Below are 18,342 nucleotides of genomic sequence, written 5' to 3'. Positions count from 1 at the left end.
GTGAGAAAATATCTCAATCGGGCATCCGGCCGTCACGAATGACACATCTCAATTGGGCCAACACAAAAGCCCATCACAGATGACTCTCATCTCTAACGGGCCTAGATTATAGCCCGTCACGGATGACTCTCATCTCTAACGGGCCTAGATTATAGCCCGTCACAGATGAGTATAATCCAAAAAAAATAAATTTTATTTTTTTGGTTAGTCTTGTGTGCCTTTCCGGTCGGTCACCCATTCGAACCTCACTTGTGTGCCTTCCCAGTAGGTCACCCATCCGAGAATTGCTCTAGGCCTTCCTAGTAGGTCACCCATAAGAGAATTGCTCTAGGTCAAGCACGTTTAACCTTATAGTTTTTTTAAGATTGGCTTTCGATAAAGAAATTTTAATTTGTTGGTATGAGTATTCTATTAATCCTATTAAGCCCTGAGCCAGGATGTCACACCCTAGCATCCCCTATTCATATACATTCATTCACATAACACAACCACATTCACATAACATCTATTTTGATCACATATTTCACCAGCAAATCCGAGTTAATTGGATCAAATATATATTTAGCAAGTATTATCATGAGTAGGAGGCAAATCAGCAAGGATTTAAATAGCCGGCTATAGCTGCCGCTATAGCCGGAGATAGCTGCTGGAAAAGGAAGCAGCTAAGAAATACCACATTTGCCGCTACATGACATGAGACGCTAATAGCCGGTGTTAGCGGGAGATAGCCGCTATTTGATCCTTCATTTAGCGGCAGCTATGCTGTAGTTTTGGGCCAAAATTAGCTACGGGCCAAGGCCCATCTATTTGTCATGAACTAACCCTAGCCCATCTCTTTCTTTCCTCACTCCCTCTCCTCGGCTTTTCCTCTGCACTTCTACAGGCGACGGCGGCGGCTCTGACTTGCTACGGCAGCTGCGGCTGAGCCCGAAGGCGGCAGCGGCGGCGGCTGCCGGCTGCGCCCGGAGACGGCAGCGGCGGCGGCTGCGGCTGCGCGTGACGGCGGCTGCAGCTGCGGCCTCGCTTGGAGGAGGCGGCGGCGGTGGCGGCGGCGGCTGCGACCGGAGGCTGCAACGGCGGAAGTTGCTCCCGGAGGCTACGGCGGCGGCAGCCCATTTCTCCTCTCTCCCAAGTGTCCCTGTTCCTGATCTCCCCCAAGCACCATGTCCCAGCCAGATACAGGTAAGCTTCGTTTTATGTTTGTAATACCTGCTAGACACTTCGTTTTAGGTTTGTAATACCTGCTAGCCACTGATGATTGATGAACTGTTATCATATCCCTGTGATGAAATTGTGATGGCAAGAGAATTCAGTACAATTATCATGTGATGAACTATTTATTTTGTTGCTGTGATGACCTATTTTATCCTTAGTTTTTTTGCAAAACAGCTAAATGGCTTAGCTGCAGCTATAGCCCGCTATAGCTGATGTTAGCTGTTGAAAGCTCAAGCAGCTAAGGCCCTTAATCGGTTATTTAAATCCTTGCAAATCAGACTTCTAGGAAAAAATAAATTTTGAATTGAATTTTATGATACTAAATGAACTCATATGAAAAAGCTATCAAAAAAGTTGTAAAACTCATTGATATCTACCATTTATATTTTGGTCATTTCTCCATCCGGGTTTGATTGAACTATATAAAATTTGTATTTTAAAATATAAGAAATTCAAATATTTTTTCAGGTAGTAAATGATTTCAAATGAAAAAATCATCAACAACAAACTCATCAATATCTATAACTTTTATTTTGTTCATTTTTCTATACAATATGTTTTTGAACAGTTTGAATTTGAATTTGAAAATATGACAACTTCAAACAACATTTTCAAATACTAAATGATTTCAACTGAAAAAGTCATCAACAACAAAGTTATATAACTCATCAAGATCTATAACTTTTATTTTGTTCATTTTTCTATACAATATGTTTTTGAACAGTTTGAATTTGAATTTGAAAATATGACAACTTCAAACAACATTTTCAAATACTAAATGATTTCAACTGAAAAAGTCATCAACAACAAAGTTATATAACTCATCAAGATCTATAACTTTTATTTTGGTCATTTCTTCATCCGACAAAGTGATAGTAATATTATTCACAAGATTCACATATCTCTCATCTAGTTTTATAAACTATAACACATATATGTAAATTTTGTGAACAATATTACTAGCATTTTATCGGATGAAGAAATGGCAAACATAAAAGTTATAGATCTTGGTGAGTTATACAACTTTGTTGTTGATAACTTTTTTAGTTGAAATCATTTAGTATATGAAAATGTTGTTTGAAGTTGTCTTATTTTCAAATTCAAATTCAAACTGTTCAAGAAAACGTTATATAGAAAAATGACAAAAATAAAACTTATAGATGTTGATGAGTTATGCAACTTTGTTGTTGATGACTTTTTTAGTTGAAATCATTTAGTATATGAAAATGTTGTTTGAAGTTGTCATATTTTCAAATTCAAATTCAAACTGTTAAAAAAACGTTATATAGAAAAATGACCAAAATAAAAGTTATAGATCTTGATGAGTTATATAATTTTGTTGTTGATAACTTTTTTAGTTCAAATCATTTAGTATTTGAAAATGTTGTTTTGAAGTTGTCATATTTTCAAATTCAAATTCAAACTGTTAAAAAAATGTTATATAGAAAAATAACCAAAATAAAAATAAAAGTTGTAAATATTGGTATGTTATACAACTTTGTTGTTGATAATTTTTTCATTTGAAATCATTTAGTATTTAAAAATATTGTTTGAAGTTGTCATATTTTTAAATTCAAACTCAAACTGTTCAAAAAAAAAAAGTTATATAGAAAAATGACCTAAGTAAAAGTTATCTCTAACGGGCATCAACAAAAGCCCGATACCGATATGAGTCATCGGTGACGGGCTTTAAAGTCATCTCAATCGGGCCATATTTGGAGCCCGTCACCGATGACCCTCATCTCTGACGGGCTCGGTGTCTAGGCCCGATTGAGATATGCGAGGTCATCTCAATCGGGCCAAAATCTTTGCCCGTCACAGATGAGTGTTATCAGTGACGGGCTATATGTACTTGGGTCTAGAGTGAGTACATCTACAACGGTGTAAATTTAAGCCCGATTGAGATGACTTCGTTCTGACGACCGAAGAAGTAGGATCTGTACTAGTGTTAGACTACAGAGAGGAAACAATTTGATATATAAAATATGTATAAATTATATCAGCTATTCTAGATGAATCAACGGGGTTGCACTACCGCCGCCGTCGAGTAGGACTATTGGAATTATCTTAAACTAATTAGCTTAAAATATGTATAAATCCAAAATATCAGTTCCATCTTTTTATGATATATAAAAGCGACCATCTTATTCAATAGTATTTTTGTGTTTATTTAAAATACATATCCTATTTCAAAATTATTTAGATAAGAACGACCATCTTATTCAATATTATTTTGTCAAATTATATTTTAAATACTTGTCCGGTTTTTATATGTCTACCCCACAACTAATGAATGATGGATACTATTAGTTTATTTTCTTCAGTGAGGCCGATATCTATAGCACTACTACAAATCCGTAAATAATATAGGATGATGAGGGAAGGAAAGCATTTTGTGAAAGGGCGTCTAGCTTCTATTCACATTTAATTAATTTATAAGCCTTTTCTCTAATACAACAGACTAATTTAGCTCATCTAATGCATGCAACAACCTAATTGAAACTAATGAGCAAATTAAATCAAGCCGTGCAAGCATGCTGGGAATAGCATAACATAAATATATATAAAGAAGTGGAGATAGAAATATTGATCATTTGTATAAAAATCAAAAGTATGTAGAAAAGCTCGTTTACCTGTACAGATTAGTACGTACGTGCTGTGTATGTATACACATATATGCTGGATTGCCCTCTGGATGGGATGAATCATGATGCAGATGCACCAGCTAGTTTTTGAACGACTCGCACGAATCATGATGCAGATGCACCAGCTAGTTTTTGAACGACTCGCACGCACGAGACAGTGCGAAGTTCTATTGATAGAGCAGAAAAAAAATACAAGATTACAATCCTGGATAGTCGTATAGTCGTAACCAGGAAAGGAAAAAAAACCACCACCCACACGCCAACATCGTCAACACATACGTCCAAGAGAAGGCTAGCACCGGATCGGCCGCCACTAAGCGTGGCCGACCGCCACTAGACCAACAAAGGCAGCTAGTTACTTGATTGCTGACTGCATCAGGGTTCCCCGCATATTCAAGGATGAAGAGGATACTTTTCTTTACGGACGATTTTCGCGTGATAGGGCTCGCGGCTAGGCGGCCATCTAATACTGGATATTGCTGATAAATCTCGATGATGATATTTGCGCGTCAACAAAGAGAATTTAGGGATGCTGCTAGTATTTGAAACTAACTCACGCTTATTTAGGGACGTACGTAGAACATATCTCAAACTAACTCTAGTTATTTACGGTACATTAAATCAATTAATGTATCTACGGTCATAAAGACACGATTTATTTAATCGACGGACAGATCTTTCTATTTAACATGAGAGCTCGTAGAAAGTGCCCAATTAGTATATGTATAGATGTATAGATAGATGTATAGATGTGTAGATAGATAGATTACTATTTTTATTGTTATTGGATGATAAAATATGAATAGCTTTCTATATGTGACTTATTTTTTTAATTTTTTCATAAACTTTTCAAATAAAATGGACGGCCAAACGTTAGACATACTACATTATCGATTTTTCATGACAAGATCCTTTAGGCTACAGGGCGGACTATAACTATCCTCGTATACAAAAATGATCAGAGCATAGTTCAAGAACCGCATGCGAAAATCAATTTTCTTGACCAAACCTCTTAATAGGCTCACATGCGAAAATAAGCGGGCATATTAAGAAGCCCACATACGAAAGAGAGAATCCACTCAGTACCATTGAGTTTTCCCCACTTCTACAATCTACCACTGACTTTGCCAAGTTGAATAATATGCCATCGTGTTTTGTTGAACCGCTACTGCGTGCCATCGTTATCCACAAGCCATTAGTTGGACATCTGTTAGAGCTGTAAAAAGACCCGTTTACCCCTAACTCGTGTTTTATTATGTTCAATACTACTTTCTTTTACTTTTCCGCATGCGCTGCCTTTGTCTTTTACTTTTCCGCATGCGCTGCCTTTGTTTTCAAACTTAGAGCATCACCAAGAGCATCCCAAAATTCTATCCCCAACATTTCAGTTATGGGAATTCTAAACAAGATTTGAGGTGTTAAAATTTTTATTCCTCCAACAGATTAGCTATAATTGGCTTCCTATAAACAAAAAAGTAGGCCCTTAGAAAACTTCCAACAGAAATCAGCTAGTTTCCACCCCTCGCTCTCACGAGATCACGCTTGCGCACGTGCCCCTTCGTCGCCCCTCTCACGCAGTACCATGTCGGCAGGTACACGGGCACCCCCAGTTTTCAGCATGTACACCAGCAATTCCAGCAGGCAGGAAAGCACCAACTAGCAGCAAGCACGACTAGCAATTGCAGCAGGCAGCAAATCACCAAGTAAGCAGAACATCAGCAAGAAATCTGCAGCAGCAAGCAGCTCCCATAGAAAGTAGGAAGCAGCAACAGCAGCAAGAACCAGCTGCATCCATCAACTCCAGCATCAAGTTTTGACAACAGCAACAAATCATATCCCTATATACTTCTGTAAACTATATTCTATACATACCCCTATATGCTTTTGTATATGAAATGCACAGATCATATCCCTGAATCCTTACATTAATTTCTGAATTGTCAGGATAACATATATCAGAAGTAGTTTGGATTTACAAAGTTCAGCCCAGAAAGTTAAAAGAGCATTTTTTTTTTTCTTATTGCCTCCTATGCAGGCAGCAAGCAGCAAGCAGCCACAGCAATACATAGCACCAAATTCACTATGAATACATGCTCATTTCTGAAAACATGTCCAACTACTGTTATTTATGAAAATGCAAGCTCTAACAGATAGCACAGGTGGTTCATACAATTTCTGAATTGTATAAATTTGACACTACTGTTCCAAATTCAAATATATACAGTTCATATCAGCCCTGACATCATAGTTTATGAATAACAGATAACACAAGTGGGTTAGATAATTTCTGAATTATATAAATTTGACACTATAATTTTCTCTCTGTTCACAGTAAGAACTGAACACCTGAACATTGAGCTTTTTGTAGACTTATTACAAACTACAGATATAAAAAAGGGCAACTTTTCCATTTCATACACTTATCGCTATTGATTTGTAATAATTTATAATTGGTTACGCTAACTTGCTAAGCTAGCAAATTTCATTATTAATTGATTATCAATATGGAGTTCAGATGTACCACTTAACCACAAACATCAGATTTGGCAGCAGGATAAGATAATGCACAATTACAATAGACTTGAGATGCAACAATGATCCAGAATCGGGGACAGGACTTGTTGAAATTGCTTCCACGAAGGAACTCTTCTTCACCAACAAACCAAGCCATGGACAAAATGGCGCTGGAATCGTTGTGGGAGATGGGATCCAGTGATTGCCCGGGCACCTGCTGGTACATGGCCTCTGTTGCGAGGAAGAGGACGCCGTCGGTACTCGGTAGACGAGGTCGCCAAGAGGAGCTGCGCGTGGGAACGTTTCACCAAGCGCGCGCGAGATAGCCGCGAGCAAAAGGATAGGGAGCGAAATCGATTTGCTAGAATTGGAGAACGAAAAACCACGACTTGGGTACCGGAAGGATTGGGAGAGCTGGTAGGGAATCTGTTGGAAGCAATCTTTGATTAAAAATCCCCAAAATACCAAATAGGGAATGATATCAAGATGCTGTTGGTTATGCTCTTACAACTGCGCTGAAATTCCACTGCCTTTTTCTTTCAAACTTACTACTGCTGCGCTGAAATTCCACTGCTATTTTTTTTTCAAACTTCCTACTGCGCTGAAAACCTGAAATTCACCGCATTTTGACCCCCATATTACGCTTAATAATTCCGACATTATTACTACCCGCATTTTTTTTCACAGCAGCATTTCGTTCTACTGCATCAAAATGTACATGGACGAATATTTGTATAACATTCAGAAAAAAAAATCCATTCCCATGCCATTTTACTCGCCTCTCGTGAGATGACTAATACAGATTACAAAATAAGAGATGACTAACAAACGTTGATTACCATACACTAGCAAAGCAGGAGCAACGGCATAAATCCCATACAGCCAGGTTGAGAGTCAAAAAAGATCACAAGAACAGCAGTACAGTCAGCCGGCCGGCCGGCGGCGCATCGATGGGGATCCCGGCGACCGGCCGCCGCCACGCGTCGATGGGAAGCCATGCGCCCGGCAGCGCGTCGATGGGGAGGCCGGCTACCGGCCGTGCCGCGCGTCGATGGGGATCCCGGCGACCTGCCGCAGCCGCATGTCGATGGGGAGCCCGGTGCCCAGCCGCACGTCGATGGGGAGCCGGGTGCTCGGCCACGCGTCGGGGACTGGGGCAGCCGGCGGCGCGTCGGGGACTTGGGCGGCCGGCCTTCCATCGATGGGAGTCTGCGCCGCCTCACACTGGACAGATCGATTTGGGGCAGGAGCAAGGCTAGGGTTTTCAGTCAACTAGTGCTAAATATTAGTCAAAGGATATTTTAGTCATTAAGAAAAAAAATCAATACATCAAACGAATGCCAACTAACGGCTTGTGGACGGCAAAGGCATGCGGTAGAGGTTCAAGAGAACACGATGTCATATTATTCAACTTGATAAAGTCAATGGTATATTATAGAAGTGGGGAAAACTCAGTGGTACTGAGTGGATTCTCTCCATACGAAAATACCCCCACTATTTTTTTTCTCCCCTCCTACTCCCTCCCTTCTCGACGAGGTGAGACTGGCGACGGTGATGGGCTTTGGGCTCCAAAAGGACTCCTCATTCCTCCCTTCTTTCTTGTCCTATCCTCTCCTCTCATCCCTTTCTCCTCTCCTCACAGTGGCCGTGTCCTCTCCCCTTCCTTCTTCCACCGCGGCCATGACGACGATGATGGTGGCAAGCGGGCGAACGGGCGGGAGCAGCCGACGGTTAGGGGGGCAGTGGTGGTGGATCCGACTGTGCGAAGGGTGGCGGCGGCAGGGAGCTCGTTGGCAGTGGATCTGGCAGCAAGGGGCTTGCAACGACGTATCTTGTGGCGAGGGGCTCGGTGGCGGCAGATCCGGCACGGGGACGTCCTCCCCGACAAGGTGATGACGGGTGAGGGTCACAGCCTCGGGCTCCGCCAACGGTGGCGGGGTCGAGCGAGAGGGATCTCGTGATGAGGACATTACTCCTTTAGATACATACACTACTCCTCAAATTGTTTTGCAAGATCCAATCACAGAGCTCACGCCCGATAATTAAATTTACATGCGAGCTCGTTTCTTAGTACTTCTTTATGTGCTTTTGAGTATAGATTGCTATCTAATGATTTAATTATGATTACGAACTATGGAGAATACCATGGAGCACTTGGAGAGAGGCTAGGAGATAGACAAGATTGTTATGGACGTTCAAGTCAAGATGGAGCTCCAACTCATATCAAGTTCGAGTCCACCTCGAGCTCCAAGAGCAGTCCACACTAAAATCGTTGCCTTGATTGTATTTGGACTCCGATTTCGACGTTCTAAATGTGTATACAAAGTTAACGAGACCACCTTTCCAATGGATCTGGTCTAACGTCATAATTCCTTCCAAGTCAATAGGAAACATCGAAACAATAAGACGTTCATAATTTGTCCGGGTGTTGCATCACCGTCTTTGGGCCGTCCAAGGTCGACCCTTATACCTATATATTCAGTAGCCATCATTGAGTAAGGGTTGGGTTTCACTTAGATTATTTCTGCAATTACAATACCACTGTTAGCACGGTTTGTGGTACCTCAATTTCGAGATCTTGATTAATCATTCATCTGCAATTGAGTTGTTGTCTTGTCCTTCGATTCACACAAAGGGGATTATCCTTCTCGGCGAGGTCAATTGGGTTTCGGCATGGTTAATAACCAGAGGAGACATGGTACTGTGATTGTAGGGTTCGGATCATGTTGATCGGGAGGGGAATTGTGTGTGTCAAGTTTTTGCCAAATCGATAGTTATCTTCACCTGACGGATGATCAGGCTTACCGTGGCAATCATCCCGCTGACGACGGCGATGGAAGGGGCCGATCCAGCACCTCCTCCACCCCCCGCATGGATTTGGCCGCCTCTCCGCCCTCATGCGCGCGGATCCGCTTGTGGCTTAGAGCGACATTGGCAATGACGGTAGTGGCGGTGACTTCTGGATTCTAGGGTTAGGTTTTAGGGCTAAGAGGAATCGATTTCCACCTGTGGCCAACTAGCGCTACACGTTGTTCATGGAGATGTCGCTAGAGGAGATCCTACCACTGTGGAGGGCGTGGTGGAGGAGTACGCCGCGGCGGTGCGGTGGCTCAGGAAACGACTATTCGAGCTGCTGTCGGAAGATGTGTACATGTTATCAAACAGCATAAATGACAGATAGAAGAGGATGTTAATTTCTTCCTATGCAATGGATGAATGTGATGTTTGACAAATTATGGATAGGAAAAGAGAATAAACACTAACTGGGGAATATATAAATAGAAAAGGGGAAGGGAGATAGCGAGAAGTATAAATATAAGATAGGTGGCTAAAAAATGGTACTTTCTTCACGCAACATAGAGAAAGGAAACCAAAGGAGATAGCATTTCATGTGAAATAGTAAATGTGTATGTTCGATGTAGTAAATACATCTCATGTACAACACTCCCAATAAATGGTCCCTCCTATGTCTTTCCTATCAGCAAACTGACCAAAAAATTTGACAATTTGACCCTTCCAAAAACTTATTTCGCAAATGAACCGCGCTCAAAACTTATTTCAAAAATGAACCGAAGGTTCAACGCCAAATGTTTCAGCGCTGAGTGTAGCCACCTCAGCGCCTGGTCAACCGGCGCTGAATGGCGTGCCACCGTGGATGGCAGGCTGACTCGGCGTGCTAACATGTCAAAGTTCAGCACCACCCGACTCGGCGTTGAGGTGGCTAATCTCAGTGCCATTCGATATGGCACTGAGCTTCGAGACATTAAGGCCCACCCGCCCCGGCCGAGAGAAGGAGCTCTCTCAATTCTCTCTCTTCCCCGCTCCATGAAAACTATGATGGCGACGGCGGCGTTCCTCTCTGACCCTAATCCGCCTCTAACCCATGGGGAATCAAGGGGATTTGGAGGGGATTTCATGTGGAGGTTGTGGAGTAAGGTAACCTTCTCGAAATCCACCTATATTTTCTAATAATGGTGCCAGATATTGGCTACAACCAGCACCTATAGGGTTTAACGAGGAAAAAAAATGCCGGCTCGGCTCGAGTCAAACCGGTCTGAGCAGAGCATGCATTACAAAGCGGATTCACATCACTAAATCCATCAGAAATTCACTAAATCAAAATGACTAAGAGAAAGATTCACCATACAAAAAATCAACCAAAAAAAATCCAAATCAAATCAAATCTGGCAATGGAACAGAACACGGAACGCCTCCATCTCCTCGCTGCCCGGCGCTCCTTCCGGCTGCAGCCCGGGAATGCTGGCAAGTACGTCGTGCTAGTGAACATGTACGTCGCACGCGAGATGTGGGGCAGCGTGGCTGGCACGCACAAGGCAATGCGGACCCGGCCTAGAGCGCCTGAGACGGCATCTGTCGGGGCGTCGCCGAGGGCTAAGGAGGAGAAGGAGCGCCCGGCGGCAGGGAGGAAGAGGGAGGAGGAAGTCGGGGCAGCGGCGGTGGCTAAGAGGAGGAGTACCCGGCGGCTGGGAGGAGGGAGGAGGAAGTCGGGGCGGCGGCAGTGGTAGCTAATAGGAGAAAGAGTGCCTAGCGGCGGGGAGGAGAAGAATCAATTGAGGATGAAGAACGGCACGACTAGATAAAGCCGGCCGGCTCGGTCGCCCTTTTTTTATTCTTTAATTATAGGTGTTGATTTTTTAAAGGACTTTTTTTTTAAAAAAAAGCCGAAACTAAAGGTGTAGTTACTGGTTTTTATTTATAACTAACACCTATATGTTCTTAAAGTGTCAGTTTTCAATTTTTTATCCCATAGGGGTGGGAAACGGCCAATAGGTACTGGTTTTAAATGAACTGGCACCTAAGCCGACTCCTATTAAGATTTTTTTAAGTAGTGTGTAGAACTAATTCAGGAATACTTATATTCGTAGACGGACAAGAAGCTAGCGAATGATACAATAATAGGCTTTCGGCGAAACTCCGTGGAGATTAGAAGCACTAATTAAACCTACACACAAAGAAAACATCAAAAATAGCTTGAAAAAGAAATCCAAAAGACAAAAAGACATGCTAATATCCTGTGTCTCTTGACACAAGCTGTGTTTAGTTCACGTCAAAATTAGAAGTTTGGTTGAAATTGGAATGATGTGACGGAAAAGTTAGAAAGTTTGTGTGTGTAGGAAAGTTTTGATGTGATGGAAAAGCTGGAAGTTTGAAAAAAAAAACTTTAAAACTAAACACGGCGACAGTTCCTGCTCAAGCTACCGCTACCACATTGCTAGTGTCACAATCACCTACATCACCATGAACCGACACATTCGCACATTGACGCTGACGCTTCTAGAGCAGTGCACCTACAAAGAGCCAAAGAGGTCACCTCCCCATTGTCATACTCCCTCAGTGTGTAGCACCTACAGAGAGGTCATTGTTCATGGCCTCCCACGACCGACCACCTACAGGAGAGGTCCTTGTTCTGGCCCCTCGCGACAGATAGCCCTTGTCCCTCACTTATATATGTCGTTATGTCGAGCCAGCATGATTGATCAAAATGTAGGAGTAACAAATTATTATCAACACGTTAAAAGGTTCTAAATAAAGTATATTTTTGAAACCACGGATTGTGACTTATATATAAAAAAGATCCATCTAAAACTTTGAAACGTTGCGTGATATAATTAAATAAATGAAAAAGCAATAAATAAGCAGCGGAAAAAATACTACGTATGTTTCGTATTATAAGCTCTTTTATTTTTTCTCAAATCAAACTTTTAAAGTTTAACAAGTTTGTATAGAAGCATATAATAACATTTTCAATATAAAATAAACTTATTGTTAGAATATATTAAATGTTATATGTAATAAAACAAATTTGGTTTTGTAGAGTTTTGTTAAATTTTTCTACAAACTAAGTTAAACCTAAAGAAGCATATTACTTATGAAAAAAAAATATCAAAGTATCAAAAGCGATTTACAATAGGAAAAAGAGGGAGTACCGTTTTGCGCCACATTGGTTGTCGAGGGTTATATAATTGTTCGACCGGTATCACTTTTGCTCTCGGCCACCACCACGACACAACACCACACTCGCCCCCTCTGTTTCATATCATATTATATTATATGATATGACAATGCCCCCTCTGTTTCATATTATATTATATGTCGTTATGAATTTTTTTCTTAGTCAAACTTTTATAAGTTTGACCAAGTTAATAAAAAACGTATAGCAATTACTATCAAAATATATTTAAATGTTATATTTAATGAAATTAATTAGATTTGGTAGATATTGCTAAAGTTTTTTATAAATTTGATCAAACTTAAAAAAAAGTTTTACCATGGAAAAAGTTAAACAAAAATGAAACGGAGGGAGTATATTACTACGGAGTACCGTACATCAATCCATCCTTAAACCTTTTCGCAAAATAATAATAATAACATCCAGAAATAAGTGTATGATTTTTATGTAAATAAAATATTATACAAGGAAAAACCAATGTGTAAATTAGTTGGCATGCCAACTGGCGCGCGGATTTTCTAGTATGTTTCATATTATAAGCGCTTTTTTTTCAAATCAAACTTTTAAAGTTTGACAAGTTTGTATAGAAGCATATAATAACATTTTCAATATAAAATAAACTTATTGTTAGAATATATTAAATGTTATATGTAAATAAACTTGGTTTTGTAGAGGTTTGTTAAATTTTTCTACAAATTAAGTTAAACCAAAAGAAGCATATCTATTATATTATTAAAGGAATAGAAAAGGAAGCCTCCACGTTCGCTCTCATGGCCTAGAAATTCTCACATTAATCAGAGAAAAAGAAAAGACAGAGTCCATATAGAAATACAATTTAGAAATAGCTGAAATTCGGAATTAAAGAATAAAGAATATTAGAAGAAGAGACTAGAGTCCATATAGAAATACAATTTAGAAATAGCTGAAATTCAGAATTAAAAAATAAGGAATATTAGAATATCGAGGAGACTAGAGTCCATATAGAAATACAATTAGAAAATCACTGAAATTCGGAATTAAAAAATAAGAAATATTAGAAGAGGAGACTAGAGTCCATATAGAAATACAATTAGGAAAAAACTGAAATTCGGAATTAAAAATAAGTAATATTACAAGTAGATTATAGAGTCCATATAGAAATACAATTAGGAAATAATAGAAATTCGGAATTAAAAATAAAGAATATTAGAAGTAGAGTATAGAGTCTATATAGAAATACAATTAAGAAAAAAAATAGAAATTCGGAATTAAAAAATAAGGAATATTAGAAATAGAGTATAGAGTTCATATAGGAATTTAAAACTAACTAAAATTTAGAATAAACATAATAAAATTAAAAGTAGAGTTTAGAGTCCGTAAAAAATACAATTTATAAATAACTAAAATTTGAAATTAAGAAAAGCATGGGAAGAAGAGTTTAAGATCAATATAGGAATACAAATATAGGAATACAATTTAGAAGTAACTGAAATTCAAAATTAAAAATTAAAGAATATTGAAAGATAAGTTTAGAGTCCACATAGAAATACAATTAGAAATAATAAAAATTCAGAAATAAAAATAAATAATATTGGAAGAAGAACATAGAGTCTATATATAAATACAATTTACAGAAAATTCAGAATTAAAAAAAATATATATGAAAAGACGAGTCTAGAGTACATATAGGGATATATATAATTAAAAAATAACTAAAATTTGATATTAAAAATAATTAATAACTAACACGTATAGAAAATATAATATGAATATTACACATTAGTAGTTTTGTAAAGTTATTGTAAAATTTAAAATTATGTTGTCATTTTAATATATTTGAATAATACAATGAGAAAACACATATGCTATTATATGAGAGAAAAATATAATAATGCTAGCTGCGCAATCTGCGCGGGCCACCATGCTAGTTACATGAAAAAATAATATCAAAGTATCAAAAGCGATTTACAATACGAAAAAGAGGGATTACCGTTTTGCGCCACAATCCACATTGGTTGTTGAGGTTTATATAAGTGTTCGACCGGTATCGCTTGCTCACGGCCACCAGCACGGCGGCAGCACTCAAACGTTCATTCACCGCACAACACCACACTCGCCCATATGGCCACCTTCTCCGGCACCGACCGCCTCCGCGACCTCCACGCCTTCGACGACACCAAGGCCGGCGTCAAGGGCCTCGTCGACGCCGGCGTCACCGCCGTCCCCTACTTCTTCCGCCACCACCCCGACCCCCTCCCCGTCGCCGCGCCGTCGGAGGCCGCGGCGACCATCCCGGTCATCGACCTCGCCAAGGTCGACGTCGACCGTGGCCACGTCGTCTCCCAGGTGAGGTCCGCCGCCGAGTCGGCCGGGCTTTTCCAGGTGGTCAACCACGGCGTCGCCGGGGAGCTCATGGACGCGATGCTCGCGGCGGTGCGGCGGTTCAACGAGCAGCCCGCGGAGGCGAAGGCGCCCTACTACACCAGGGACCTCGGCAGCAGGGTCCGGTTCTTCTGCAACTTCGACCTGTTCCAGTCGCCGGCGGCGCAGTGGCGCGACACGCTGTACGTGGAGATGGTGCCCGACGCGCCCTCGCCGGACGAGATCCCGCCGCCGCTCAGGGGCGTCGCGGAGGAGTTCGCCGCGGCGGTGTGGCTGCTCGGCGAGCGGGTGACCGAGCTGCTCTCGGAGGCGCTGGGCCTGCCCCCGGGGTACCTCGCCGGCCGCGCCGGGTGCATGGACGGCATGAGCATGGTGGCGCAGTACTACCCGCCGTGCCCGGAGCCGGAGAAGACGATGGGCACGACGCGGCACTCCGACCCGAGCTTCCTCACCGTGCTGCTGCAGGACGAGTCCGGCGGGCTCCAGGCGGTGCTCCCGCGGCCCCCGGAGGAGCGGTGGGTGGACGTGCCCCCGGTGGCCGGCGCGCTGGTGGTGAACGTCGGCGACCTCCTCCAGCTGGTGTCGAACGGCCGGCTCCGGAGCATGGAGCACCGGGTGCTGCCCACCGCCGCCAGCGCGGCGCGGGCCCGCGTGGCGGTGGCGTGCTTCTTCCGGCTCGAGTACTCGGCGTCGTTGACGAGGCCGAGGACGTACGGCCCGATCGTGGATTCCGGCGAAGGCGGCGCGCGGGGGGCGGCGGCGGTGTACAGGAGCACGACGCCGAGGGATTTCCTGGCGTACTTCAACGGCAAGGGGCTCGACGGGCGGTCGGCGCTGGAGCATTTCAGGATTCCGGAGGCGGCTGCGGCTTCTTCCGCCGTCGACGTCGTCTCCTCCTCCACCACCGCCGCCGCATCCATTCCACGGTAGCAATCGTGTCGGTGCGTGTTGAGGTTGTTGCTTGCTGGTAGCTAGTGTGTGTTATCCGGAAGGGTCGTACCAGTGTACGCGTGGCGATTTGTTGGTTGCCAGTCAGGTTAGGCCAGGTGTTACGTCACTGATTAATTTGTATGATCGTACTATGGATGGCATGTAAAACTTGGTGATTTTTGTACTGTAATAAATGTCGATCTTGACGTGGTTTAATTTGGGGTCACAGCTCACTCACATATGAGGGCATGCTCAATGTTTTTGTTTCAAAAGTAAGAAGGTGTGTCCATATAAGATGATAATAAGATGATAATAGTAGATTAAAGATGCATTACAATGTTTATAGATACCCATTCTTTTATAAGCACAAAACAAACATGAGGCCTAGTTTACTTTCTAACTTTTTCTTTAAACTTCTAACTTTTTTATCACATCAAAACTTTTCTACACATACAAACTTTCAACTTTTTCATTACATAGTTCTAATTTAAATTAAATTTTTAATTTTAATGTGAACCTAAACACAAGAAACGCGTACTCACCCATACAATCAGGTGTTGATTCTATACGATTTTTTATAGGAGCTTACGGTGGCTTATAATCTTACGCAAAACAAGAAACTTGAGTAGCATATGATTAATCAAGTAGTAGTAATTATTAAAACTCAAAAAATATTTTTTTTATCTTTTAGCACATTATACGAAAGTTTTTGTACAATTTTTGGCGTAGATGAAATATTTAAATTAAATGAACTAGAAAAATATATGTGCGCTGTAACGAAAAAAGTAACGTAAAATCTATTTAGAGAGGCCTCTCGTTTTTGTCTTAACCAGCGACGCCTAAATATGGAGAAGATATGGAGTTTACTACGTCGTACTCGTACAACATGCATGCATTTTTTTAATAGAGATGCATGTATTTTTCCTCTTTAAAGTTTTCTCTCAAATTATTTATCCAATCTACAATCCAATTACACCATTGTGTTCGTTACAATTAAATCTTCATAACAAGATCTTACATGATTATGTTATGATGAAAAAATATTTATATTTATAAATTACTTTTATTATATATGTAAGTTACTTTTATCATGTATATAAGTTACTTTTAGATTTAACTAAATTACTTCTTAGACATATAAAAGTAAATTTAATAAAGTCTAAAAGTAATGCACATATATTATAAAAGTAACTTAAAAAACAAAACGGAAGTAACTTTGTCACGACATTAGAAGTAAATTCGTTGTAGGGATAAAAATATGACTTCACGTCCAATGAAAAAAAGGCATTCATTGAAGTTACTTTCTTTTTTATTATAAGTTACTTCCATAATATATGTAAATTACTTTTAGGCTTTATTTAATTTACTTTTATATGTCTAATAAGTAATTTAGTGAAATCTAAAAGTAATTTAGATATATGATAAAAGTAATTTATAATTTTTCATCAAAATATAATCATGTAAGATCTTGTTATAAAGAATTAATTGTTACGAACACAACGGTGTAATCGGATCGTAGATCGGATGAGTAGTTTAAGAGAAAATTGCATTTAAAGTATAAGTAGATAATATCTCTCTTAGATGGAGTGGTAACTGGTTTAGACCACTAGCTGTGTAGTCACGTCCAAAAAGTAATGTTATGATAAAGGATGTGACTACACAGCAAGTGGTAGCTGGTTTGTCTAAACCACCTACCACTCCATCTATAAGAGGCACTATCCACCTATACTTCAAATACAATTTTCTCTTAAACTACTCATCCGATCTACGATCCGATTACACCGTTGTGTTCGTAACAATTAAATCTTTATAACAACATTTCACATGATTATATTTTGATGAATAATAATAAATTACTTTTATAATATATCTAAATTACTTTTAGATTTCACTAAATTACTTCTTAGACATATAAAAGTAATTCAATAAAGCATAAAAGTAATTTACATACTACCTCTGTTTTTTAATAGATGACGCCGTTGACTTTTTCTCATATGTTTGACCATTCGTCTTATTCAAAAAATTTACGTAATTATAATTTATTTTGTTATGGGTTGTTTTATCACTCATAGTATTTTAAGTGTGATTTATATCATACACATTTGCATAAAATTTTTGAATAAGACAAATGGTCAAACATGTAAGAAAAAGTCAATGGCGTCATCTATTAAAAAACGAAGAGAGTATATTATAGAAGTAACTTATAACAAAAGGAAAGTAACTTTAATTAATACATTTTTTCATTGGACGTGACTATATAGCTAGTGGTAGCTAGTTTATACTCCATCTAGTATATCCTTTCAACTTGAACCATGCAAAAGTTACTTCCAATAAACATTGAAGTTACTTTTAAAAATTGTTAAACTTACGTGTGTTGATCTGTGCTGATTATATTTGATTTCTAGATAAAGTCATATTTTTATCCCTACAACAAATTTACTTCTAATATCGTGACAAAGTTACTTACGTTTTGTCTTAAGTTACTTTTATAATATATATAAATTACTTTCAGACTTTATTGAATTTAATTTTATATGTATAAGAAGTAATTTAGTGAAATCTAGAAGTAACTTTTATATTATATATATATATATATATATATATATATATATATATATATATATATATATATATATATATATATATATATATATATATATCTATATATATATATATATATATATATATATATATATATGATACTTA

At 39.7% G+C, this 18,342-nt stretch overlaps 1 protein-coding gene across 1 annotated transcript; it reads left to right on the top strand.

Moving 5' to 3' along the window:
• The first annotated feature begins 14,369 nt into the window (after positions 1–14,369).
• LOC127781377 (DIBOA-glucoside dioxygenase BX6-like) lies at positions 14,370–15,852 on the top strand. Its single transcript, XM_052308325.1, has one exon. The coding sequence runs from the start codon at positions 14,446–14,448 to the stop codon at positions 15,634–15,636; it is 1,191 nt and encodes a 396-aa protein (XP_052164285.1). The 5' UTR covers positions 14,370–14,445; the 3' UTR covers positions 15,637–15,852.
• Positions 15,853–18,342: the final 2,490 nt, after the last annotated feature.

This window comes from Oryza glaberrima, chromosome 8, assembly GCF_000147395.1.
Source record: "Oryza glaberrima chromosome 8, OglaRS2, whole genome shotgun sequence".
Classification (NCBI taxonomy): domain Eukaryota; kingdom Viridiplantae; phylum Streptophyta; class Magnoliopsida; order Poales; family Poaceae; genus Oryza; species Oryza glaberrima.
The sequence above is the reverse complement of the archived record's forward strand: the minus strand, read 5'-3'. Positions and strand labels throughout refer to the sequence as shown.

Bases quoted from the DNA above. Each gene is read 5' to 3' on its own strand.
- LOC127781377 (XM_052308325.1), top strand. From the start codon at position 14,446: ATGGCCACCTTCTCCGGCACCGACCGCCTCCGCGACCTCCACGCCTTC.